This window comes from Sinohyriopsis cumingii, chromosome 12 (assembly GCF_028554795.1).
Source record: "Sinohyriopsis cumingii isolate HCF-2022 chromosome 12, ASM2855479v2, whole genome shotgun sequence".
NCBI lineage: Eukaryota > Metazoa > Mollusca > Bivalvia > Unionida > Unionidae > Sinohyriopsis > Sinohyriopsis cumingii.
Window position 1 is genome coordinate 113,281,022 of NC_142972.1, and position 17,110 is coordinate 113,298,131.

Sequence of the window (17,110 nt, forward strand, 5' to 3'; positions counted from 1 at the left end):
AATATAATGTAATGCAATTCCGATTTTAAATAAAATGTGTCTACTGTCTACATAAAAATCCATTTGAATATTTATTTACTTCAGTGACATCGACATTGGTACATAAAATCAATCCAGACAGACGAATCACGAAGTAATAAATCCATCAATTAAATATCCATGTAAAATCCAAAGAAATTGTGAAGAAAGTGACCGGTGCACATGTAGGCCTAGTTACACACAAGGATAGCCATACGCAGGATTTGTTTACACTGGTGACTATACTCGGTGTAGTGAGCTACACAGCTGATTAGAGAATCAAAATTTTCCCTTACTTTATGTGGAGCTTGTAGAAGTTTGTGAACACCTCCTATCTGATTGATAAGTTGAACATTACAATGGAATGTGAACGTTGGTGGACGAGTTGGTTCTGGAAAATTTGTACTCGAAAACGGATCTGTATCATCCAGGTACTGTACTCGACACACAAAGGTCGCCATCTTTGATGTGATTTATTGCGATTGCACTGCGCTCTTTTGACCTCAATATATTCCTACGCCAATTCCCTCTACTTCATGCACCAAGCTCTCCCTCTAAAATTGATGTTAACCACAGTTTAAATTAGATCCAACTGATAAACACACAGAGATAAGGCTCCGTTCTGATGCGTAGTTCTTTGAAGAAGTTACATTCCCATCTGATCCAGTCCTCAGTGGTGATTCATTTAAAGTGCGGATGCTTAAGAAATTTCGAGTAATGCGGTCCGACAGGTATGTAAGACGAAAACTGTCCAACAGCTTCAACGCATCATCCAAGCAATGTACCTGACTACCACCGCTGGATGATTACTAAGTCACAGTTAACTTCCACGCAAGATATATATTTTGTTACACAATTATATAAAGTAACTTGCTGAATCCTTTAAACGTGGAGAGCGATTGTATTGTAGATCGTAACTTGGAGTATTCAAAGTCTACTTTCACTTTCAAAACGACGATTGGCAACGTGCATTCGAATCGTAATAACTCTGCAGGCCCGGCCCTAGGGCAAGGCGAACGAGGCAACCGCCTTGGGACTCGCGCTTTCAGGCAATGCAGTTTTTTTGCTTTGGGGCCCCGCGCTCATCGCTTGCTGCATTGGGCCCCGCACATCATCGGGCCGGGCCTGTAACTACGAATGGAATACATTTATTTCTTCTAATTATTTTACGTATTATTAAGCAAGTTAAGATCTGTCAGCTAATTTATCTGTGCTTGTGGAATTCAGGAACAACGCTCCCGAATACTGTTGTGTATACCAGGTGTTGGCGGTAACTGCGTTTTCCTGGTGTATTAACACGTTTTCGCTTGTATAAAGTCATTACCATTCAATCCCTAGCTGATCACCAGTTTCATTTGCAAGACAATATTTTTTAACCATTGGTTACACTTGTTCTAAAAATGTATGATTAGGAAAACATGCGAAAATATCAATGAATTATGTTTATATTTATATTTCTTGTCTGGCCTTAAATTATTTTACTCTCTCTCTCTCTCTCTCTCTCTCTCTCTCTCTCTCTCACACACACACACACTCACAAACATACGCGCTTATTTTGTTGTACTTTGAGCACGTTTACTTGAAACGATATATCTACCTAACAGCATTTTGTGAGGGTGACTTAATATGTCCACTTTTAAACTGAATGATTATTCGGCACCATATAGCCAGTATTGTGATGTCGATCCGTTAGACCTTAATATAAGCTCTCTCTCTCTCTCTCTCTCTCTCTCTCTCTCTCTCTCTCTCTCTCTCATATATATCAGTGTGTGTGTGTGACATTGTGCTGATATTATTTTCTATATTTAACGTCGACGGGTACTTAAAATATTCTGACCTACAAAAATGGTATTAGACAATGGCTATTTAGTGCCAAATAAAACTTTGTTATTTGTGACTATCAATAGTCTGCGTACATAAAAGGTTGGAGTTCTTTTGGAAATTGGGAGTGGGGTAATCACCTGTATACTTCAGAACTTGGCACGCTTCCTTTCCTCTCAACAGCATAAACATCTTGCTCGGTGAGGAAATATGCAGGCTGCTTATATGTAAATATTGTTTTACATTACATGCAATACTTTTTCAAGAGCCACAACAGATAACTATCTAAATCACCATGGCAACTACTTTGATTTTGTTTTGGAGTCATTTCAGAAATATACATGCTGGTATATACATGTGGTGATAAAAACTGACGTGTAAAGTTTATAAAGGGCTTCCGACTAGTGTCACCTTACCATACAGTGCTATATGGATAGACATCATACCGGTGTAACGAAAGGGGTCTTTAGAGACTCAAAACAATCATACTTCCGTATCCAGTGAAATTCATCTTTGTCAGCAAATAAAAAAAAAAATAGTTTAGCCAGTACAGATGATTTTTGACAATATTTACAGCATATGCATGCATCCTTTTACCTTTAAAGAAAACTGAAGAAAATATGAAATCATTTAGTTCGTTTTAAGTTGACGATATATGTTTTTTTGATAAATATTTCGAGTTTGTTTTAAATTGCGAAAATCAAATCAAGTCTCTAAAACGCAGTAGCATAAGCTATCGGTACGTGTAATTTTGCGGGTGATATGTACGCCAAATTTTATCATATTTCGGTACACTGTGTAGCTGGCTTATTTTATTTCTGTTAAATGTGGGAGACTATGTAAAAAACAATTCCCCAACAGATTTGTCACTTACACTGGGAAAATGTACAGAGATACTGTCAGTAAGATAATCCAGTCGCCAGACTCAGATACTGTGATACTGGTTTTATTTATCATAAAACTATAATTGACAGAAAGTATTGTGGTAGCTTCTGCAAATAAATGAAAGTCGGCATTATGTGTAGGTGTATTGTCTAACCTGTAATCTTTTACATTTTTATCCATGCCAAAAAACAAAACTTACCAAAGTATTTGCATTGTTTAGATTTGTGCCTGTTGACGTAAATGTCGATGACTTATCAAACCCTCTGTACTATCGTAACTGATATTAGGCAGAACCACCAGTACAAAAACCGTGCGATTCGATTATCACATTTTAGAGATGTTGATAGTGGATTGATGAGACCGAGCCCCCTTGTGCCGGTGTGTCAGTGCGTTTTTAGTGTCCTCAACCAACATAAATGTTTTCAATGATCACAACCAGAACGTATAATGTTTTAAGCAATCACAGCCCACAGGCACAATTTTAATAATCACAAAAAAAATGTATAATATTTTTGTGATCACAGTACAAAGACATGTTTTTAATGATCACAACCAAAATGTATCATTTTTTAGCGATCACAACCCACAGACATGTGTTTAATAATCACAACCAAAAGGTATGTTTTCAGTGATCATAGCCCACAGACATGTTTTAATGATCACAACCAAAATGTATTACTTTTTTAGCGATCACAACCCATAGACACAATTGTAATGATCACAACAAAAATGTATAATATTTTTGTGATCACAGTACAAAGACATGTTTTTAATGATCACAACCAAAATGTATCATTTTTAGCGATCACAACCCACAGACATGTGTTTATTAATCACAGCCAAAAGGTATAATGTTTTCAGCGATCTTAGCCCACAGGCATTTTTTAATGATCACAACCAAAATGGATCATGTTTTTAATGATCACAGCCCACATACATGTTTCGAGCAGTGATCGTAGACCCTCACGATCATCTTCAAGATGCCGTATGTACAACATCGTCAGCCATTTCAAAATAAACGGACTCGACATCATTTTCCTTTAACAAAATGAATGTGCTTTTCTGGCTGAATACAAATATTTTTTACTTTCTGTTGAATTCTTACTGATAACTATCAATCTTAATACAACGACAAACGGAACTGCAACAGTGTAGATTAATTATGCTGCGGATGCCCATGATATTTAGCTTAATTTGTTGAAAATAGCCAGAAAATTGTACGCAATTTCCGTGACAACAGAAGGAAGCGCAGGCACACTTGAATTTGTTATTTTAGCGTGGGATTTATGGCTGCTCAACAAACCGGTGTAGGTGACCCTGTTACGGTCACTTAAAATATTACACGCGAGACTGCAATCAAATCTCGATGCAAGTAACCTTTGAAATAACCATTATCAACTGTTACCCCTACGGCTCGGCAACAGTGTTATTAGTTTTGATTTATTAAATAAAGATTAAATAGCCCGTAAGCGTTCTGTTGCTTGAAGTAGCTCTCTGCTCGACGCTTCTCTAATTTCCTGTCAGACTTGGCTTAATAAATCAGCCAACCAACCAACCGACCAACGACAAAAAGTAACACATATATCAGTCCAAATGTGCATGCTCCTGTCATATAGAGAATGCCGGTGTTCCATCAGCTGGCTTCTTGCAACAAGAAACATACAAGAACAATAAGTCGTTTTGCGCCACTTTTGATTATTTTCTTATTTTACTTGCGGTGGTTTCAAAACCAGTAATGTCCACACACAAAAAATTTACAAAAAGTGGCAAATAACTTTGTGATATAGATATCAAGCCTGCTTAGCAACTGTCATTCATTTTTTTCTCTTAACTCCAATCCATATGTGTAAACACAGCAGATGGATACAAACGTTTCCATGTGCAAACGAAGTAAGTGGATACCCCATCATTTCTGTTGTGCGAATACATCAAATAGACACCTCATAATATTGTTGACAAAAGATAAAGAATTTAATTTGGGGTTGTTGTTATTTTGTTGTTGTTGTTGTCGTTATTGTTGTTTTGTTGTTGTTTGTTCTCTTTTTGTGTGTGTTAGTATTTTGCTAACTGGTTCAACCAACGAAGGAGCATATCCAATTTAATTTGACATTTTATGGAACCCGTTTTCAAATGTCTTTGTATTCCTTCTGTTTGATGATCGTATTATTTCTTTTTAAGACTGTGTTATGTATTTTAAGAACATGTTAAGTATTTATAAGACAGTATTGTTTTTTAAGACCCAGTTGTGTATTTTTAAGACCGTGTTATGTATTTTTAAGGCCGTGTTAAGTATTAAGACTGTGTTTTGTATTTTAAGACAATGTTATTTTAAGACCGTATTGTTTTTTAAGACCCTGTTGTGTATTTGTAAGACCGTGTTATGTATTTTAAGGCCGTGTTAAGTATTATTAAGACCGTGCTATTTATTTTAAGACAATGTTAAGTATTTTTAAGACCGTGTTATGTATTTTAAGGCCGTATTAAGTATTATTAAGACAGTGCTATTTATTTCAAGACAATGTTACGTATTTTTAAGACCGTGTTATGTATTTTTTAAGAACGTGTTTTGTTTTTGTGGGTTTTTTTTTAGACCGTGTTGTGTATTTTTAAGACTGCGTTATGTATTTTGTACCTACGAGTCTGACTAGATCTTTTAACAGTTTTGTTGTTCAGCTACTTTCTGAGTTCAATAGGGAATCACCACTCAGCCAATCGCCGCTAAGAACGTTGAAAACATTGGAGCTTATGAACTTTGGGGGAATTACTTCCTGTGATCTTGAAGAAACTAATACGATCCATTCGCTGTACGATATACGCTTCAGATATCGGGGAGGAGGGAGCGGTATCACCTGACTACACATCAACTACAATACTGCATATATATCAATAAAAAAGGAAGTGTATGTTGCCAATCCAGCCATTTTTACGAGGTTTTAAAACACTTAATATTAAACTGACAGTGCTAGCTTTTTCGAATTCCTGTACTGTTTGTTCGAATTCCTGCACTGTTTGTTCGAACTCTATCACTTTTGTGTATATTTAATTTGTATTGTTTGTTGGCTTTTCTTACCGATTACATGTCATATACATCTGTATTATATATACTTGACCATTGTCCCAAATCAAGTTAATTGTGTACATGACCAGTGACATTTATTTTGTAAACGACATAATGTATAGCAAATATTTCTCTTCTGATATCATAGATTAAAAAGTCAAATCATTATCAATGGAGGTAAACATGTTTGTGGTTTATACATTTTCACTGTGTATTTTAGGGAAATAACTTATTTGTTGAATTTTACAAAACATGTTGGTTTTCGTTCTTTTCTGTTACTTTGTTTAAGACCATAGAGTTGCAACAACCACAAACAGACAGCGCTGGCATTTGCAGATACTTGCACTGTTGGTTCGAATTCTATCACAAACAGACGACGCTAGCTTTTTCAGATTCTATCAGTGTTGGTTCGAACTCTTTCACAAACATACAGCGCTAACTCTTTTGATATTCCTGCACTGTTGGTTCTAACTCTATCACAAACAGACAGTGCAAGCTTTTGCGATATTCCTGCACTAATGGATCGACGTCGATCATAAACAGCGCTAGCTTTTTTAGATTCCAGCACTGTTGGTTCGAAATTTGTCACAAACTGACAGCGAAAGCGTTTTCAGATTCCTGCACCGTTAGTTCGAACTCCATTACATACTGAGCTACCTTTTTCAAATTCCTGCACTGTTGCCTCGAAGTGTACCAGAAACTGACTGCGCTAGGTTTTTTCCATTTTCTTCACAGTTGGTTCGAACACCATCACAACCATACAATGAGGCTCCTTTTAATACTTTTGTTACATTGTGGATTCAAGATTTATTTAACATATTCATGAGAAACGGACTGCATTTGGTTTCATTAATAGCATCCGTACATGACAAACTTGACGAATTCCTTTTCAACTAGTTAGCATTGAAGAATCGAGAAAACTTTATGAGAACGTATCGAACTATTTTGTATTCTAACACGTATTCCTGCAAATTATGATAAATATAGTCTTGGTGGAGTTTCCAGAATAAAAAGCATCCGAACAACAATGTTGAACATAGTTTCAGTAAAGCATCTGACTCATACTCCAAAAGGCGCGGGCTCGATACCCGGCCAAACTAGCCAGTGGTGGTCTGCCTCGACTTGGCCTTGGGAAAGGCACTAAGTGTCAATTTCATTGGGCATGACATAAGCAATAATGCGTTGAAAGCGCCGTCAGGAGAAAAAAAAAGAAGCAGGGGAGTTAAGTGAACGTTAAGTCTTTATGGAGTATCTCCCCTTGACTGTATACCTGCTCATTCGCTAAAAACTGTTCTCTCTCTCTCTCTCTCTCTCTCTCTCTCTCTCGTGTTCTTGAAAAAAGAAAGAAAGAAAAGACCACAAAATGACGAATATATAGACAAGCACACGCATCAATTCAAATAACGTTCTTCTTTATAGCAAGATTATCTAAAGACACAAATGCAAACATCGTCCTAGACGTTGGTGTAGAATGAATTCCGTCGCTCGTCATACAACCTGACAGTTATTCCTTCATCTTGGCTTGTAGAAATGCTCTGTGCTGCCAACTTTCATGTTTCGTCCATCGCATGAGTCTTATTGACAGTGACTGTAACAAGAAGTTCACTGAAAATGGCATGACATCCATTGTGTATCCACATCTGGTCCGTCCATGGAGAATCTATCCTAAAATTGCAGAATTGCTGTGGACTCTGACCGTTCTCGCTGTTTTGTTTTTTTTTCTCCTCCGTCAAACCTTTCCTGCCCGCTGAAAGGTGCCGATGATTCGACACGTTCTTGTTGCTACCACGGTTGTCAACACTTTTTCCTCCAGGTAATATCTAACTTCTATAGTCCAATATATACTGATAGGTTTCTATACTACCATACAGTCGAATACCTAGAGATACATTTCTATTTACCATACAGTCGAATACCCTAGTAATAAGTTTCTAAAAATACAATCGAATATCTAGTGCTAGTTTTCTATTTACTATACAGTCGAATACCTAGAGATAAGTTTCTATTTACCATACAGTCGAATACCCTAGTAATAAGTTTCTAAAAATACAATCGAATATCTAGTGCTAGTTTTCTATTTACCATACAGTCGAATACCTAGAGATAAGTTTCTATTTACCATACAGTCGAATACCCTAGTAATAAGTTTCTAAAAATACAATCGAATATCTAGTGCTAGTTTTCTATATTACCATACAGTCGAATACCTAGAGATAAGTTTCTATTTCAAAAAAATACAGTCGAAAACCTAGTAAGTTTCTATTGAACCATACAATCGAACACCTAGAGATAAGTTTCTATTTACCGTACAGTCGAATACCTAGTGATAAGTATCTATTGTACCATACGGTCGAATACCTTGTGATAAGTTTCTATTTCTAGAAATACAGTCGAATACCTAGTGATAAGTTTCTAGTATACCATACAGTGAAAACCCGAATGGCAAGTTTCTTGTCTACCACAGATAGTTAAATATTTGCTGTAATATGGTTTCCTTTATGTCTTTTAGTTGTCACTTATACATTTTTATATTTTATTTATATTTTGTATTGATGTCTTTTTGTTGAGTTATGCCTTTAATTTTAAATTTCCCCAATCGGCTGACATGCGTTTCATGTATAACCGCTAAAGATTATTCAGCAATTATGAATCCCCCTTAAAAGACAAGCAAATTACATGAACTGATCTCCGCTTTTCGTTGGATGGAGGGGAGCGTGATAACCAAGTCGCAAGCGACGTTTTCACTTGGATATATTGTTAGAGAATATAATAGTGAAATACCAGAATATTCTGAGATATTAAACACAGGATTTTATATCATTTGATTATCTGAGGTTAAGGTACCATCACTTTCCTTCAGTTATGGAACATACAACTTGATTTTCTATTTTTGTCGAACATATCGGTAGTCCTTGTTTTTTATGCGAAGGATTCTTGCCACAAAATGACAAACTTGTTCACTTATTGTATTTATGCGTTAAGTAAGATTAGATTTTCAATATAATAAAGACAAGAAAAACGTATTATCTGAAGTCGATTGTGGAAAAACGTATTATCTGAAGTTGACTGTAGAATACAAATCAATGCAGACATGTAACACCAGTCAGTAAAATGAGAAACGTACGTCACAGTTACCTAAGTTTGCATTGCGATACTAGATTTTTAAACAATCATCTAGACTGATGATTCTAGCATGAACTGAGTTTGAGAAATAAACTGAAAACATAAAATTTAACCAAAGTCAGCGAAGCGAGAGTCACGTTGATCTAATAGTTTGATAAGTGCAATACTGGTCAACACGCTCCCCCTCACCAGGTTTCAAGAGTTCAGGTATAACAGATTGCATACAATTTGCAACAAAAAAATACGCATAAACTTAGCGTAAATGTACAACTAATGCACATGCATGTACAACGTATGCACCTTAAGCCTCCACAGGTGCAAGGAAACATACTCCCCATATTTGCTAATGACGTCGGAAGAAAGAATGATCGAGATATAATAATGCTGCACACATGTATATTCTTTTACATGTGCGGACCCGACGCTGTTTATAGTACAACAGCTGTCCTATTCTTTGTAGATTCCTGCGTCGACACCAGTTATTTGGTGGAAGAATTATCAAGCTCGTAATTGTTCGAGAAAAGTTTGAATTTAAGTCATCATGGACATGGACATAAATATGTCATTCCTAAAAGTAACGTCTTAATGCCGAGCGCAAAGCGAGGTAGCTGCTAGAATCGTATAAGTCTTTGGTATGACTCGGCCGGGGTTTGAACAGCGACCTACCGCATCCGAGACGGGCGCTCTAACCACTTAGGCCACCGAAGCGGTCATTTTACAGATAAGCCAAATGTGAATGAACATAGTTGAACTTAAATATAGCGAGCAGAAGATATATATATATATATATATATATATATATATATATATATATATATATATATATATATATATATATATATATATATATATATATATATATATATATATATATTAAGGACATACCGAGAGGATCCGGTTGTCAAGAGATCTTAACAAGGATTTCAAATTTTAGGTTTACTCTCAGAATTCGAACATGCACTATATAAAGTTTCCCATTCATCATACCTCTCTCACCTTTGATCTAAAATATTTATTTAACACATCAGAAACATCGAAATTTGTTCTTGCTTAACGGAATATCTCATCTCGAAATAAAACATAAAACTTGGAAAAGCCATAATTTGGAAATCAGAGGAAAAAAATATTACAAAAATCTTCATGGGGTAAAATAATCAAGTCTTACATGTTAGAATACATTGTGTCAATCGGATGTTAGTCTAACAAAATGTAACTGAAGTAAGCTAAACTAGAGTCACAGTGACCTAACTTTAAGTATTGGTCAAGATGCTTCCCCATGTCAGCATGTATACTAACAGAATATCAGAAACCGGATGTGCACGCATCTAGATACGCTGTGAAAGACGGCGCAGAAAACGATGAATAGAGAAAACGTTAAAATTCGGGACTCACCTTTTTCACATCAACACCCAAGCCATCGAGTAGTTCTCTAGCAGTACCATAGTACTTAAATTCATCATCAGCAGCGGAGGAGCCGGGCACCCGAATGTACTTGGGCTTTTCACAGAGCCAGAGGATGTTGGAGATGGTGACCATGCCTTGATTCTCCTTCAACATGTGCAGCATCTTCTTGGCCGTGGCCGAAAGTTGAGATTTTTGCTGTTCAGGTTGAGACACTGGAGGAGCTTCCACCAGGGTGACAGCTTGTGGTTCCTCCAGATTGATGAGCGGGGGATCATCTACAAAAATGCATTAAAAGGCTGATGAAAGAAGATAGTTTCATTACTGCTAAAGATTTTATTTAAAAGAATTTTAAAAACTGAATATCAAACACGAACGCGAACATCCCTTCTAAGGGGAACATTTATGAGACGTTGACATTTGTATTTTTAATTATTTATCAAAATCTCCATAGGCCAAATATCAAATAAATTTGCATACATACCAGACTTATAGAAATAACAAATTTCATCCCTCTGCATAGGTCAAATATCCAAGACATTTGTATACATGCCAGCCTTATAGAAACAAATTTAATCTCTATGCATAGGCCACATATTCAAGACATTTGCGTGCATACCAGCCTTATATAAATGTTATTTCTCTGCATTGGCCAAATATGCAAGACATTTACATACATACCACCCTCATGGAAATTTCATCTCTCTGTATAGGCAAAATATCCAAGACATTTGTATGCATACCACCTTTATAGAAATGTTATCTCTCTGCATAGGCCAAATATCAAAGACATTTATATACATACCAGTCTAATATAAATGATATCTCTCTGCACAGGCCAAATATCCGAGATATTCATATACATACCAGTCTTACAGAAATGTTATCTCTCTGAATAGGCCAAATATCTAAGACATATGTATATACATTACAGTCTTGTAGAAATGTTATCTCTCTGCATAGGCCAAATATCCAAGACATTTGTATACATGTCAGTCTGATAGAAATAAATCTGAATGTTAAGAAGCTTGATTATAGGAGTTTTCTATCTTGAATCTTTAGATTTAGCATTTATCACACATGTTCAATCCGTTTATACATATTGCGGCCGAGTCTCCGTATTGACCGCATCTTAATCGATTGACTTTCCAGTGCTTTATGACATCATCGTATTATCATTCATCATGCTAATCTGGTGTAATTTTAAGATGATGTGTGTTTGATAGACGAGCGCGCGTTCTTTTTTTTTTTTTTTCTTCAGCCATGACAAGATCGTTTGCTGTAGCGTAAAAAAGGAAACAAAAAACATCGGCCTGAAAACTTCGACGCATGTTAATAAAGTTATATGAAATCTGCCTGAGAAATTTAAACCACCATTACCATACTTAAACTCAGAATCGAGCTGAATATTTTTTTTTTTTCATTTAGGTTTGTCTATTACCACTGCAATAACGTGAGTACACCTTAGGTAATTATTCTGATTTTGAAGTTGTGCGTTTGAGTTTATTGCTAAACAAAATGGTTGGCCAATATGGCGTCTGTCCCGATATTCATTAAATTTTGAGCTCTAAAGGAGGACTTCGATCACGATATTCACTAAATTTTGGGCTGTAAAGAAGGACTTCGATCACGATATTCAGTTGTTAACAATAATGGCATGAACGGCACTTTATACCGACACTGATGACTCGTAAACACGAGGCTGGTTCTCGTGTTTACGAGTCATCAGTGTCGATAAAGTAGGATATGGCAATAGTAGTATATGACACTAGTAGGCAATAATAGGGTTGTCAATAATAAGGTATGGTTGAGGTTATTGACCAACGGGTATTAATTACCTAAACCACTGATCAAGGTATGCGGCCTTGAACTAAACCTAACTTTAAGAAAGCATTATTTACTAATCAGGTTTATTGCGACAGTGACTTCTGAAATTTAAATCTCATAATACGTTTTTTTCTTCTTTACTACCCTTAGTATAACTGTAAGCTATCTACAAAGTTTGGTCAAAGAACTAATTTTAGAATACAAAATTATTCTTCTGCAAAGCCATATTTTCTTCGAGTCGCAATGATCATGTTCTTCGACCCTTCATCCAGTCTTTCCTTGCTCCAGGTACAAGATATCTACAAAGTTAGGCTGTGGTAAATGGTAGACTATTCAAGTTATTGGGCGGAAACGAAATTGATAATGACAGGACGTCAGACGGACGGATATAATAGCATAATATGCTCCTCCTTACTGCAGTCGTATAAAATGTAAATTTTCAATCCAACTTTACCCTTAAAATATTTCAGAATATTTCATGATGTAGTAAAGACAGAAGAGAAATTAAAAGTTTAATAAGAAACTGATGCAGTCCTATACAAACTCTTTACCATTCAATCAAGCTGCAAATCTGTATGAACCCTAACTTCATGATCCTTTTGTGTACGGGTCGGTGGGATCAGAACCTTTCCAATAACCCGAGAAAAAAAAACAACTGAACATGACGTTCTGGGCATATAACACTATTTTGTAAGCTTACCTGTAACAGGTGATGGCTGAAGTGGATATGGCGTACTGGGAACAGGGGCATCAAGGAGGTGTGCTGGTATGACCTTGTTCAGTATATCATCGATATCTCTCGTCTGATCGATGTATGTGAGCTGTTTATGTGCAGAGACATGTGTCGTCTTTCCGCGCTCGACAAAGTCCTCCTCGTTGGGACTGAAGTCTAGCAGATTATCAATGTCCACTGTCTGTCCAATGAAGCCACTCCTGGTTCTGGAAACAGGTTGTTGCTTCCTTGTTGATTCTCCTTGCTGGTCGGGAACGATATCGGGGAGGGATCCCGCGCTCTCGTTGGATGCCATGGATTGCCGTGATCCAGATTGTGGAAGCTGATTACGAGGTCCATCAAACATTTCATTCGAGGTAACCGAAGCCATGGAGTTGGCATTTCTCAGAGTACCGTCGTCAGTCATTGCTGAATTAATGGATGCAATGGAACCTGCACCACTCAGCTTGGCTAAACTCTCATTCGAAACAATCATGCTATGTGGCCGCCCGTACGGATCAGGCTGGATTTTATTGAATTGTTGAACATCCGCTCTTTCGATTCGTTCATCTAAAATATCTTCATGTGAACTCTGTCTACTCGCTTTCTTCTGCTTACTCCGAGTTTGTCTGTTCGGCGAGGCATCTCTGTTGAACCCAAACTGTGAGCTATCACTTGCATGAGGATCACCCTCACGTTGTCTCCTAGATCTTCTTTTGTCGTCAAGCATGTCTTCCCTCGAGCTCTGTCTCCGAACACCCTTATTTTCCTGTGGGGAGAGTGCATCCGATGAACTACCCGATATCCTGTGCGAATGTCCTTTAGAATCTCCTCTCGAATGTCTATGTTTATCCCGATTTTGCTCGGAATGTAATTGTTCTGACTCATATTTAGCTCTGTTCAACTCTGACTTTCTGAAGTCCTTATTAAGAATCATGGCATCTTTTCCTGGTTCTTCCTCGCCAGTGAACACGCTATCACTCAGTTCCCTTGACCTTTGGGAGCGGTAACGTTTCCTTCTTCTCGTTGGCGATACATCCCTTGATCGACCTGACGGGGATCCATCTCTGTCAGACCTGTGAGAGTCATGATGCGAGTGCTGAGGACTAGTTGGAGACTTCTGGGCGTACATAGTGTCTTTGTAAATACCTCTATCTGGCCTATCCCCCCTCTGTCGCGATGACCTTCCAGAACCGGGATCATGCTCTTGCGCTGACGAATATTCAACGGAATCATTTCTGTGAAATCTCTTAGATGTATCTAAACCAGCTTGCTGCACTTTTTCTTCTTGAGGAAGAGTTTGTTTCCATTGTTGTACCTTATCAATGCTATCTCGCAAAGAAATAGTTTCTGGTGATAGATGGCTTCTGTCAGGAGTTCCGCAGGGATGTGGATCTTCCACAAGGTCTTTACTACCATGTCGTCTGCTTCTTGGTTTATCATCCAATATACTGTCCTTCGACGAAGAACGTCGATAGTCGGTTCTTTTCTCTCTATCTGATTCATAGTTTGATCTCCGTTTGTCTTTTTCGGAGTCATGATACGATCCACGGTCTCTTCTCGAAGGTGGGCGAGAATCCTTTTCTGATTCAATGTATGATCCTCTTTCCTTTCCAGATGGAGGACGGCCATCTTCTGGTCCCGGAGTTTTTGGTGTACTCGTTCTTGGTTGCCGCCATCGTTGATCATCTATTTTTTTATCGACCACTTCAGAAAGATCACTTTTGGTCTCATGACGCTTTAGTCCTGAAGACTGGGGTCCAGGATCTCCGTACACAGCCTTTCGCCACGAACGTTCACTCGGTATTTCAATACTATCATCGTAACTGGGCTGTACTGATCTCTGTCTCGATGTTCTCGAGTCTATCTTCTGTGAAATCGGCTGCCCTTCTGGCGGAGGCTGGTTGAACTTGTCCCTATATTTGTTATATGATTCTCCCAATCCACTGTCACCTGTGTCATCATTTAACACTGCTAGGGCTGCGAGGGCGACCGCCTCTTTCCTGTCTAGACCAGATCCCGATCCTCCACCAATACCTCCTCTGTTACGGCGAGGAGGAGGTGGTTGTTGATCCATATTAGTTTGTATTGCACAGTCCACCATATTTCGTCTTCTGGAGTCTTTGAGATATTTGCTCTCTCTCTTTGTCTCTTTGACTGGAAGCTTCATTTTCTTAACTTGCGATATTTTTGATTCCCTATCCTTCCTTAGTCTTCGCTTCTCCGATTCTGGATCAGGCATTGGAGAAGTTCCCCTGCAAACGTAGAAATTCCCCTGAACGTTATCTTTTTCAGCCTCTGGCGCGCTTTCCTCACTGTCAGTGTAGTCACGAGGCGGAGTACTGACCGGCAGACTAACAGAGTTCCTATTACCCCCTGGGCCATAAACGTTCTGCTCCCATCGTCTTCTTAGGGCAGGGGATTCATCATATAATTCAGAATTCCGCGAAGCTTGACGGTCAAAGCTTGGTCGTTGTTCAGACTTGCGATGGACTACCGGGGAGGCAGCTGCATCCGAACTGCTTCTGTATGTGGAATAAGGGGACGGGGAAGCACTGCTGCTGTACTCATATCCCCCATATCTGTTTGGTGCGGGAGAGGTTTCCCTACTGTGCCCACCGTGGCGACTACCCGACCTTGAGGATGCTCGGTCCCATGATCCGTACAAAGAAGGTGTACTGCCACCATAATCAGATAAGTAACCGGACTTATTGCTGTACTCGCTACCTCCACTTCGGTTCGAGTATTTATCCCGTGAGCTGTTATCCCCCTTGCGACCACTGCCTAGGGGCGTGTACTTGTCATAAGATCGTGGTTCTGCGAACTGTTTCACTCTGTCCATGACGGAACCACCACCTCCGAAAACGAGCGGATAACGAGAAGGCGAATCGTAATTCGATTGTCTGTTGTACGACTGTCTAGGGGTTAGATATGAGCTGCCTCCATAGCCGGCACATCTGCTGCTGGAGCCGTAGCCCCTCGAGACGCCCATGTCGTTTGACTGAAATGAGAGAAGTTCTACCTAAAGTATTCATAGCAATGATTTCAATAATTACAAGATTCACATAAATATTTAAGTTTATGACATTAATTAAACACGTGGATACATTCCAAAAGGAAAATGTGACTTCAAATTTATTGGTATATTGTGTCTAAGCGTATGTGCTTAAGTGAAAGAACTGTAAAGGTTCGTTATCTGAAAAATATTGTTCCTTTTTATCGATATTTCTTGTAATCATAAAATCCAACGTTTGTGGTTGGTAAGCAGAGACATTGTACATGATTTACATAGTCTGCTTGTGTTTGACATTATTTTGGTATACTATCCACTAGCAAAAGAGTTTGTCCTTTCCGTTGTATGTCTGCATCGCTATTACCATCCAACTGAAATATCTAGACATGTGACACAAACTGGGATATTATTGAAATCAATCTGACATTTGTAACCACTGGCGGATATTTCTTCGTGATAGTAAGAAATTGTTAGCAGTTCAGGCATTAAAACGTCCTACAGTCATTGCAGTTCAGGTATTATAACGTCCTACCGTCATTGCAGTTCAGGTATTATAACGTCCTACCGTCATTGCAGTTAAGGCCTTTTATTTTATGCTATGCTGTGAATTATTTGATTCTCGAATTAAAATAATGTTGATATTTCACTGTAGTGAAAAAATAAAAATATTTTTTCACTACAGGAACTACTTTTTTGGTCAGAACATACTTACCTCCCTTAGATTTTCTGTCAGTGAACTACTTTTTCCTTATGTATTATACATTGATGAATTACTTGTGGTTGTTTTCTTATTAATAATCCCTGTCTGTTATCCTTGAAACTTGAAGTTTGTTATTCTGGAAATATCAGTTAATTTTTATCAATCTGATGTGAAACTTATTTTGTGCGCAGGTACACATAGCACAGCAGATCATGTACGGTAAACAGCTGACATTACCGTAAGAAATCTGCTAATTCATTGTGTCACAAACTTTATGTAGCCAACGTACGTATGTGAGCATAAATTAAAAAGAATATTTGCTTGAAACGAGTGAATAACGGATACATTTCATTTCGTGGGTGAAAAACTCTAGTATTTTCATCCACTCGATGAAATATATCCGTTATTCACTCGTTTCAAGCAAATATCGTCTATGTAAGGACCTTCCGTCATTGCAGTTAAGGCATTATAACGTCCTACCGTCATTGCCGTTCCAGCATTATCACGTCCTTCCGTCATTACAGTTCACGCATTATAACATCCTACCGTCAT

The 17,110-nt window shown here is 38.0% G+C and overlaps 1 protein-coding gene across 10 annotated transcripts in view; it reads right to left on the reverse strand.

The window, feature by feature from the left end:
• The window catches only part of LOC149787273 (FH1/FH2 domain-containing protein 3-like), a 411,067-nt gene that overhangs the window by 217,471 nt on the left and 176,486 nt on the right, over positions 1–17,110 (reverse strand). For all 10 annotated transcript variants that reach the window (XM_089977788.1, XM_089977786.1, XM_089977784.1 and 7 more), the window contains 2 exons: positions 12,834–15,846; positions 10,298–10,584 (listed from right to left, as the gene is read on the reverse strand). In XM_089977788.1, the coding sequence (XP_089833914.1) occupies positions 10,298–10,584; positions 12,834–15,846 (3,300 nt within the window). The remainder of the gene's footprint in view (positions 1–10,297; positions 10,585–12,833; positions 15,847–17,110) is intronic.